The 11,666-nt window shown below is 35.2% G+C and overlaps 1 protein-coding gene across 1 annotated transcript; it reads left to right on the top strand.

Moving 5' to 3' along the window:
• LOC109822807 (probable E3 ubiquitin-protein ligase RHY1A) lies at positions 6,923-10,978 on the top strand. The gene is made up of 2 exons (XM_020389059.1): positions 6,923-10,012; positions 10,207-10,978. Exons 1-2 carry the CDS (start codon positions 9,768-9,770, stop codon positions 10,634-10,636), a joined length of 675 nt encoding a protein of 224 aa, XP_020244648.1. The 5' UTR covers positions 6,923-9,767; the 3' UTR covers positions 10,637-10,978.

Below are 11,666 nucleotides of genomic sequence, written 5' to 3' on the forward strand. Positions count from 1 at the left end.
TTTTTCAAGAAATAAATTGTTTTGTTTTGGTTCGTATGTAAAATATGATGGGAAAGCATTGTATTTACTTTTCTTGTGTTTGGTTTGCATGAAAAAAGGGAAAACTTTTGTTGATTTGACATTTTCTACTTTTCTTGTTTTTGGTTGGTTTTGAGGTGGGTAGGGAAAAATGTTTATGGTCACCATGGTAAGATTACCTCCTACTATACACAGTACAAATTAGAACTAACATGACATAAATTAGAACTAACATGACAGAAATTAGAACTAACATGATACAAATTAAAACTAACATGGTACAATTTTAGAACTAACATGGTACAAATTAGAACTAACATGGCATAAATTAGAACTAACATGTTACAAATTAGAACTAACATGACAAAAATTAGAACAAACATTATTGTTAGCCATCAGTACAACATCAAAAGATATTGCAGGTTGCTAATCTTAGAAATTAACAATCATCATAGCCTAAAAGTAAAAAAAGACACCAAATTAAACTCGGGGCATGACAACCGAATACCTTAATAACCCACAACAATAGTCATCCAATACAATGCGTGTACATTGTAGGTTTCTTTCCGCTCAGATAATTTTATCAGTTGTCATATTCGTATGGTGACTTATAAAGTTCCTGCAGTCACAATTTCAATGTAAAGTTAGTATTCTACAACATTCACATCATGAAAGGTAAATATTACAATATGGAGGCATATAAATACGTACTACATAAGAAAATAATATGTTCCACCATTGTGTTGTTCCACAAACATAAAAATAACATTCCTACGAGTAGTTGCCTAAATAAAATTAAATAATAATAGTCTTTCACCAAAAGTGGATTTCACAAGTATGTTAGAAGTGAGAATCACAAAATACCACGTACACACATATTCTATCGGACTTCAACCATCTTTGTTGAGAAAGGCATCAATCATCTCTTTTTGACCAACCAGAGATATACCCATAAATAGTCTTGCTTCATGCTCATTCAAAAAGAGATAATGATAGTATGTATCTAGCTTAGCATTACTAAAGTTATGTAAATGAGCATATAGAACCGTGGATAACTTCTCGGTCCAATGCATATTTACACATTTCATGCTACCGCTGAATACATCTATCTTATCTATCATTTTTAGCATGAGCTCATTATCTAGGTTGGTCCTACGAGCCTTACCCTTACCAACACATGCATTTTCCCTAGAACTTGATGTGACGGATACTTCCTTAGGCGGAGGAGTGTCTTCGTCATAAAAAATGTGTACTTGAGGGGATTGCTAGGCAGGCAAAGGAGAGTCAGCATCGTCTCCAAGATTTATGGATTCACTACGACTAAACTTTTTCCAAGCATCACTAGCAAAATCCCCTCTAGCTTGATCATCCCCGATGATAAGGGCAAGATCATCATAATTCCTCAGGGTTTGTTGACGTATTGTCTAAGCTTAGCATTCTTAAGGCTCTTGTCCGAGAAAGTACAATTGAATTAATTCAATGAAAACAAGAAAATAAGATAATTAGTCAATGAAAGTGCAGAAATATTTTATTTACCTCAATCCACCTATCCAAACATTCAGGCTCCATGATGACGGTCTTGGTGCTATCATCCCAACTAGCACCACTCAGATTACGATAAGTTTCCATATCTCAGAATCTTGTACATAAAGTTTTGATGCGGTTCATGATGTTTTCCAATTTAAATATTGGGTTGAACTTCTCGTTAATATCTTGAGAAGCCATATGAAAAGTGGTTCTCTTAAAGCTCTTGTAGAGTTTGTAACCCTTTCTTATCAAGTCGGCAAGAAATGGAATGAGCTCATCATTGTAACGGGAATCCCAAAACATATGTTTGTTACCTTGAGAACCGCAAGTCTTACTATTTTTTTCTTTGTTGAGCACATATTTTTCCTCTTCTTCTTTGGATTTGGTGATGTTTCTTCCCCCTCTTCTATGGGCACCCGTTTAGATCCTGATTCGGGAGTTGAGCCATACCCGCTAGTGGAAGAAAGTTGCAACCCACTAATATGAGGACTATGGAATTGTGGAGGCAAAGTAGGAGAACTTAGCATGTTCGTATATGACCACAAATGTAGGTGTATCGGGAAGTAACTGTCGTCTTGGAACATGTTGGACATTGCATGAGGTGGTTGTCCAAAGTAGGACTGCTGAAATGGAAAATACCCACTCTTAGCTTGATGCATGGACTGAAGGGGTTGAGGTGGTGGAGGTTGAGATTGCGCTACACCATTGCCTTTATGATTATCTCTCCCACTTAATGATGTATTATCACTTATCAACCATTACTAATTAAATAGTGAGAATTAGATATTATAAAATTTGTAGAATAAGCAAAACTTGAATACATGAAAGATAACGCACAACAAATTAACTGGAAGTAAAATATGAATACATGAATGAAAAGAAAAATATAATAACTAATTAAGTGCCACATTAATACATGAATGAAAAGCAAGCCCTAATAAGTGGACAAAGCAAAACATAGAGTTAAAGAGTTCATACATGAGCATGAATATTACAACAAATATGAGAATTAAGTCTCAATGGCTACACCATGATTATACTTATCACAGTAGTCCACCCACATCGCCCAGGTAATATCATCCCTAAGAGTCTTCCACTCATTTCTTGATTCGGTTTGCTCTCTTTGTGTTTAAGTCTGAGTAAAATTAACTAAATTATTGCCATTCTCATAAATTACCTCACCATCAACATCTTCATTAATTTCGGACTCGTCGAGTAGTTCATCACTTGGATCAACAGTTGTAATGAAATTATGAAGTACCGTGCATGCCAATACAATATCTACCTGTGTAGGAAATGGGTAATGCGGATTAACACAAAAAATCTTAAAATGGTTCTTCAATGTGCCAAATGCAGATTCAATCTTAGACCTCAAAAAAGAATGTTTTAGATTGAATAATTCCCTTCTATTCTTAGGTGTTTTACCCGAATGTTCTCAAATGATATCAAACACCACGATATGGAGATATGAAACCTGACATGGTGAGGTACCCAACATCACACAGATAGTATTTGCCTACAAATTTATTAAGAAAATTGTTAAGGAAGTCATGTTTGCATATTAAATTTAAAATGATAGTATTTGCCTACAAATTTATTAAGAAAATTGTTAAGGAAGTCATGTTTGCATATTAAATTTAAAATGTTTAAGTTAAAGTTTTATATAATTTAGAAAATTGTTAAGGAAGTCATGTTTGCATATTAAATTTAAAATGTTTAAGTTAAAGTTTTATATAATTATCATCATAGACTTTCAATCCATATGGTTGTGGTCTAGATAATGCATCCTGGAGAATCCTATAATCATTTGCAAACCCCCTCCCAACCTGCTAAAACATATGTGAATATTTTGTTTGGGGTGCAAGCTGTAAGCACGTTCTGTGTAACACCTTTGCGGCCTCAAAATAGGGCAACAAGATTAATCAGAAGCATTACATCAACATGAGTCTCATCTATCATACCAATGCAATCCTATAATGTGTGAATCAATTTACTAAGTTATCATTTACTTTCATTGATTATACATGTAAATTTCTTAAAGTATAGATATACCTTGAAATAAGGATAGTATAGCGGGTTGTTAACAATCTCTTGGAGAATATCATTGGGGGCTTGTTTCAGGTAGCGTCTATACAGGCAAATAATTACTTGTAATACCTTGTTGAAATATCTACTAACTGTCTCCTGTGATCTTATAAAATGAGATCTGACAATGCGATTTTTAGATTTATAACCCAAAATGTTCAGTGTTAATATAAGTTGTTCTTCCACTGTTACATTCATTGAGTCTTTTAGCAGTCTATTGTTCCTCATTATATTCGCTAGTTTAACAAAAACATCACTCCGCATTCTAATATAATTTACGCAACTATCACTAAAACCATTATAAATACGCTCTATGTGTTCAATTCTAGCCCTCACTTGTCTTTTCTTTTCCTCACTTGGACCACTACAAATTGATTTACGTCTAGCTTGCATTCTCCTTATGACCTTAATTATTATAATAAAAACAAATAGTGCAGCACCTTGAACCATATTAACAACACTTTGTTCATCGGTACAATCTCCATCATCATCTATCTACGATGCAAAAATCATTATCCAGTTAGAAACTAAGTAGAATTCTAACAAAACATGAATGAATTGCAATTTACAAAAATTAATGACAAACTAGGTAGAATTCTAAACAAGCTATCGAGACCCAAAAATACTACAGATCCAAATCCTTCATGAATTCAACATCCTCCTTTCTTTCTAAGAATTCAATCACTGTCTACCAATATTTCATCTTTGAAAGCAAAACTAATAATGAAAAAAAAAATCACTAATATGGCTATCAAAATTTTAGATCCATCACACAAGATCCCAAAAAAGTTAAACCTAGGAAGATTAAAGTACTCAGAATCTAACGCTTACGCATCAAAATAAAATAAAATACTAGCTTAAAGAATTAAAAGTTAAATGAATGATTGTACCACCTAAAGCAACCCAATTGCATAATTATCCATTAATTTAAGAAATCTCTCAAACAAAGAAACTGAGAACGTGAGACTCAGTTCTCAGTTTTCTTTAACAGTGAGTCATTAAGTATAAGAGCTACAAACAGTTTGCACAAAATTGGCAATTAGCAAAAACTATTTTTTCTAAAAATCTGATAAATATACTTCTTTATTGCAATAATAAATTCACAAAAAACATGCAATTAATTGCATGAAAAATACTTCAAGAAGTCATATAGGAACAATCTCTATTGCACAGAACATAATGAAACTTAATTTGATGAGCTAGAAACATTATCTACTACACACATAAATCAGTAGTATCCTACAAAAGGCTAGAAAAAAATTCTTAATTATTCCAACAACATATGTTTCTCTATCCTACTAGATACAAATATTTAATATTCCTATCATCTCATATTTGGATACACCATACATCTAGTGATACCATATAGTTTTTATTTACTATTTGTTTACCCCCATAAATTTTCTCAATTTTTAGGGTTAACAATTTGATGAAGATACATATATAGTTTAATTCAGTCAAAAAGGATAAGTCATAATTAAATTTTAAGCAGGTATAAAAACGTAGGTAGGGATTATATATACATTATAAAACTACAAAATGTGTTCACACTATTAAACAACGCAAAAGTTCAGATCTGCTAAAAAAATTTGTTACTCTAAAACCTCAAAAAGTTAATCAAATACAAAGCTCAAATCTGAATAGCATCGGCAAAGATCAGATACCCCTCCCCCAATTTCTCAGAAAATTGATCTAAATTAAACTAATAATCCAAAAATAAAAAAAAGCAATTTTTACCTTGATTTATGAAGCAACAACGTCGATAAAGATCAGATCTGAATAGCGTCGGCACAAGATCAGACGTCCTTCCCCCAATTTCTTTGAATACAGCCACAAAGAAGGTCGCGAGAGTTTATGGCGGGAGGAGAGAAAGAAGGTATCAATATCTCACCGAAGAAAACAACGAGGAAGACCAAAATCCGACGTGACTAGGGTTTCCGCCGATTTCACTCGGTTAGGGAAGGAATTCGGGGAGAGAAAAAAAAACCTAGGTGGCGGTGATTTCCTCTTTTGTTTCTCTCTTCAGCCTTATTGAAACAAAGCTGGGAAAGAAAAATAGCGGAAATGAAATAACCGACGTAGAAGGGGAAAAACCAATGTGGAGGGGTTAAAAAAGTTTTCCACGAGGAATAAAAGCGAACCAAACAGCCCCTAAACAAAAGAAAAGTTATAAAAAATTGGCTAGAACGTCAAGCAAAAACTTTATGCTTGGTAGTGAAGTGACACAATCCCCTCCACTCATTCAAATGGGAGACCACATTCACATGGGTTGAGGAGTGTATGAGGATATGCAACCATTGGAATGAGTGGAGAGGATTGTGCTATCTCACTACCAAACATAAATTTTTGTACATGGGTAATATGTACATAAGGAGTCTCCTTAGTGTACATCTAAGGATGCACCTCTCAATGTATGAATTGTGCTACTTTAATGGATGATTCACACCATTCATCATGATCTAAATGTCTTAAAACACTTGCAAAATAAAAATCATGATGTGTGAATATTTCTAACACATATTTTTCATTGTCTCTTTTGTTGTGTTGTCATAAAACAGTTAATTTTACCATCACTTGATGCATTGGTAAAAACAACCCAATATACCTAATTTTTTGTTTACATGACATCCAAATCATGTAGATCAAAATGAACGGAGTGGATCAAGTAAATTGATTACATATAATCTAATTTTCAAGATGCATCCTTAGGTTCAACCTAAGACCGCTGCTTAGATACATATTTCCCTATATTTATATATATATAAAATAAAATTCCAGGCACATCATTCTTAAGTCAAGGTCAACAAATTTGTCGTTTATTGTAAATTTCTACCATGGCGTCACGCCGAAATTACCTCCCCAGTTGCGATAGATGATGTTCCCGTGATTCACTTTCTCAGAAACAACAGCCTCCCATTAAAATTTTCCAAGTTAAACCCATTAAATTCCAAACCCCTGCATAGACAGAGTCGTCCGTTCCCTTTACGCCGCCACTTCATGACGAGCGCTTGCGAGCTCTTCTCTCGAGGTCCACGCGCCTCTGTTCCCGAAACCGCCCCGTCAACCCAAGTGGTCAAGTGGACCCCTCCTCTCCCTCCGACCTCCAAGCGCTGCCTCCGCCGCCGCCGTCCGTCCGCGCGACTGCGCGCGCGGGCTCGGAAGAGGTAGGGAAGCGCATCTCTTCTAGCCTCTTCCTTTCAAGCTTTTGTTGTGTTTTTGTTCTTCGTTATTGTGATACGCTTATTGCATTATTATACGATTCTTATGGCTGCTCAAATATTACACCATTCCCAACCATGAGAGATGTCGGCATCTGCCGTGGTGTTGTTGCGAAGAACACCCGAGTCTTTCTATTTATTAGGTTTTTTGGGTATCGATGAAGGCCAAAATTGAAAACATAGAATAAGAAAGTCTAAACATGTAACTACACATTTATGCCCTCGTTTCGGATTGCCTCTAGAAGATGTTCGATCTCCCAATCTAGGATAGGCGCTGGGTGCGTGTGCGGGTGCGGGGCATTTCAAATTTGTGATAGGTAGGATAAACATGAGATTGATTTTGTTTTGTTTTTTTTTCCATTCGCATTTATGAAACTTAAAATTTCTGTAATATTTTAATGTTTCGTCTATTAAGTAGATTATAAGTTGAAAAATTGCTCATTTTTGAACTAGATACCCCAACGATCCTTTAAAATCATACTTATCAACAGGGTATAGGCTGTAATGAACCTGACCTGTGTCTAGTGAGGTTCAAGAAGTGGACGTGAAGTGTAAAATACACATCCAAGAAGTGTGTGAAGAATATTTTAAATTAAAACATGTATATTATATAATTGAGTATATGTTGGACTAATGTATGCTTATTTAAGGAGTGTCCAAGGCATGTGGAGTCGGACACGCGTTGGACAAGGCGTCGGACAAGGGTAAGGGCGCCCACGCGAAGTGTCAGGGCAACTTAGGTAGGGGAAACATTTCCCCGACATCTGTAGGTAGCTCAGTTCGGGTGTGTCAATTGTCTTGTGCTAGGAGAACGATAAGCAAGGAAATGACGATTTTAGGAGAGTTATATATAAAATTTGGCAACAAAAGACTAGCAACTAGAACTCTTATACCATCCTAACAAAAACCTAGATTTTTTCTGCTGATGAGGCTATGCTCATCAGTGTTTCTTAATTTTACATGTTGAGGACATGTAGGACGAAAAAATTCCATATAAGATGATGGATAACAGAGTTATTTGATGAATAGCGAGGTGTCTTACTAGCTAAGTGTATACATATAATAGATATTCATACTTGATTTCAAATAATAGAGCTTTGGAGAAAGGTAGTAACCTTTTGCAAAAGAATATGGTCTCAATTGAGCCTAATTCTTTTTTTTTCTGGTTATTTACATAAGCATATACATTCTTTAAATATCCATGATGTAGCCTGATATATCCTTTTATAAGTCTTATCGTAATATGATATGGTCTTAGTATCATTTATCGCTTTTTGGCAATTTTTGGGCGATATATCCCCAACATGACCGATATATCCTTTTATATAGCTTGTTGTAGAACAATGTAGATTTGCAAAACTTCTTTAATGTTTTTTAGCAAAATTCTAGTATGTTCATTTCTCTAAATAATTTCTACAATGGTTAGTGATCCTGAACATATATTATTTACATTTTTGTATGCTTTGATTTCATTATGTATGTTCATATTACATTTTAGGATATTGTATTAGATATGCACATCATTCGATATGGAACACCGATATTTACTACATATTCCCATTATTTCCCTGATATCCACAATCTGATATAGAGTTTAGTCATCTGATATTTCCCGATATCCGTTATTTAAAACCTTGACATATATTTGATTGGATTTAGACCTAAATTGAACCATAAATCCTAAGTTCCTAACTAATCTTTTAAAACAAACAAAATTCAAATTGACATTGCTACATTTCTGTCAATTTTTAAAGGCCAAAATCTCACATGATATATGGGAAAAATCATCATATATCGCTCAAAAATTGCTAAAGGCCGTAAAGGATATCAAGATCATATTGTTTTGTGATAAATCTTATAATAAGTTATATCAGCTGATACATCGGCCATGTGGGGCGTACTTAAAACAATAATGCTCATACACACACAGTATTATGAAACATTTTATTAGAATCCTAAAATATCGTGTATCTGGGATATTTAAATCAGCAAGCACTTAATGTTTTATCTATTGGATAATTATTCATTTTTTGATTCATTCGTTTGTGCATGTGATTCAATTTTTTTGGTCTCCTTGCATTAGTTTCTTCCTTAGGAAATAACGTTTCGTAGAGAAAGAAGATAATTCCAGAGGTTGAGGATTACAATCATATGATGAGCATAGATATTCCATGCATCAACTTAACCATCATGGAAAAAATAAAATGAAACCTTATTGGCCTTCAAAAGTCTCATAAACATATAGTCATTTGCATAGTTATCTAGGTCAAGGAAACCTGCACCCTCTTTCTTTGTTGTATGATTTTATTAGTTGCATCATGGAGGAAGATATGCCACCTGACATACCAATTTGTCTTGTAGGTTTTGTGAAAGGCTGTCACTTGTCAGTACATTCTTCCCCTTGAATAAGGCACCAATCTGTTTGGAGTTATTACTTATTATCTAGTTGGAACCCAGTCTTAGAATGTAGTATTAAACTTTCTCTTCTCTCTGTGTTTGGGAGTTTACAAGAGGAAGGAAAGGGAAGGTGGAGAAGGAAAGAGAATTTATAACATCTGTTTGAAAATTTAGTAAGGGGAATCAAGGGGAACTTATTTTATTTTATTTGGGAGTTCTAATGAAGGCAAGCTAAGGGAAAAGAAGAGCTTTAAAGTCAAATCTCAGCTGTTGATCCATGATGATAGATGCCAACCTTTTAATGACAATCCTCTCATCTCCTCTAAACCCCAATTTGGGAAGAACAAACTCACAACTTTTATATGATAATTTCCCCTCCCTACCCTCCATTATGCTCTTTAAAAAAGTTCCCAAATAAAGCTAAGGTGGTAACCCTGCCCCTGTCCTTTGCTACTCCCCATTCAAACACACAGGAAGAATTGTGCTACTTAACTTAAGAGCAGTGGACCAGTGGTTGAGTAAATGAGTGATTCATCTTTGTCTATTTTTCGATTTGTTCAGGAACAGAAATTTCTTCAATCAGATACCAGAAGTCCTAACAATTCAAGTACAGGCGACAATGATGATAGTGGAACAATTAGGAATAGAGTTAATCAGTTGACGTTAATCAGAAGTGGGCAAGGAAATGAACGGCTTCCAGGTACTGTACTTCAAGCACGAGCGAGGCTTCTTGAGAGACTGCATGGCATTTCTCTTGCTGAAAGCAGGTATATTACCAAGCTCTTTCTAGGTTTCTGTCAAACTAATTTTAAATGGATGCTTTGAAGAACTTTACTAAGAAGTTGAGTTTTAATAATATTCTTATATTGGTTGTAGAATATTGATTCTTTTGTTTTTCAGAAACTCAGAAATAATCAAACAAATATGCAATTGTAGCTAACAACTTGCTTTCTTTACCCAGGCAAAGCATATGGGCCTTCAATATGTCCCATAATGATTCTAATGGCGAGAATGACTTTGGGATAACAGATTCTAGAGAGTGGGAAATTGAAACATTACAAGAATGGATTGAGTCTGATGTACGGTTTACCGACACAGCTGTCGATGCAAACCAACCAGTGTCCCTTCATGATATATGCAAGCAGAAGCCTCCGGGACTTAGCCTCAAGACCATCTATAGTTTGCCACAAGAAAATTTCGAGGATGGACAAGAAAATGAGTCTGTGTTGAGGGCATCACTCGAGTGTGCTATATGTTTGGAGAGGTTCCAGGCGGGCGACAGGCTCCTTCGCTTGCCTTGTTGCCACAGGTTCCATCCTTCTTGTTTGGAGCCGTGGCTACAGAATTTTGGAGACTGCCCTTATTGCAGGGCAAGCGTAAAAATTTGTTAACGCAAATTAAGAAATAAGAGGCACGAATTCCGATTTTCCCCCTCTTTTCCACCGGATGCAGTTCCATCCTTTTATGCCTTGCGTATGACTTTGGAAATATTTGTAAAGCCTGTACCTTCACAAGTGACATTTCAACGCTAACCTTGTGCCATGCAGATCCTTCCCTCTCTTCTTTCTTTTGGTAAATATCGTATCCGATCTCCGTAAATACGTACTACCAGTTGTGGGTGTTGTAATGAGAGACAATGTTTATCTGGTGTTAGATTCTGTGGTTACGTACGTTGGATGGTCTGTACGTTACCTTTTTATATTTAATCTAAACTCTTTTTAATTTATAGAAGATAATTTTAGTTTCCATTGTAGTGCGCTGACTTATAGAATGCTGGAAGAGAAATTTTAAGGGCATTTGCTGTCTTCCGGCAGCAATAATTTTTCTCCCAATATTCTTTTCACCCAGCATACCTCTTGTTTTTATGTATGCCAATAAATATAGTGCACGCCTACAAAACAAATAGAACAGAATGTATCTTGTTTATCTTCGTGATGATATAGACAGTGCTTTTGTTGTGTTCTAGACGCGTCCGCGGGATTATATTTCTGATGTATTTGAGTTTTATAGTAGCTGCTCTTTGGAATGTCTTGCGGGCGCACAAAGAGGAGCGCAGCGGACTCGGATTCTCAGAAATTGATGGAGAAGTAAGCGGTTGTATCCTGAATGATGTTCTTAATTAGCAGTCTCTTCAGATGCTCGCTGGAGCTTATCATGGCTTATTGCAAATAGGACCTGAATGATGTTCTTACCAGTCTCTTTAGATGCTTCGGCTTTTGCAGCTAATAAGAAGTTATTCTTGCTTTCTTTTATATAGTGTGGAAGTGCAGGATTGATGAACTTTCACTCTTCCTGGATTTTCTAAACACAGTTCAACAATTCTAATATTGTACTTGAAAATTTCTGATATATTTTCCATAATCAACGCAAACCTATAATGAAGGAACTCCATATCATTTGCATGCCCTTGTTGAATATGAT

This window comes from Asparagus officinalis, chromosome 8 (genome assembly GCF_001876935.1).
Source record: "Asparagus officinalis chromosome 8, Aspof.V1, whole genome shotgun sequence".
In the NCBI taxonomy this organism is placed as follows: domain Eukaryota; kingdom Viridiplantae; phylum Streptophyta; class Magnoliopsida; order Asparagales; family Asparagaceae; genus Asparagus; species Asparagus officinalis.

Coding starts and splice junctions, on each gene's coding strand:
- LOC109822807 (XM_020389059.1), top strand. CDS start 9,768: ATGAGTGATTCATCTTTGTCTATTTTTCGATTTGTTCAGGAACAGAAA. Junction 10,013..10,206: donor ATTTCTCTTGCTGAAAGCAG/GTATATTACCAA, acceptor TTCTTTACCCAG/GCAAAGCATATGGGCCTTCA.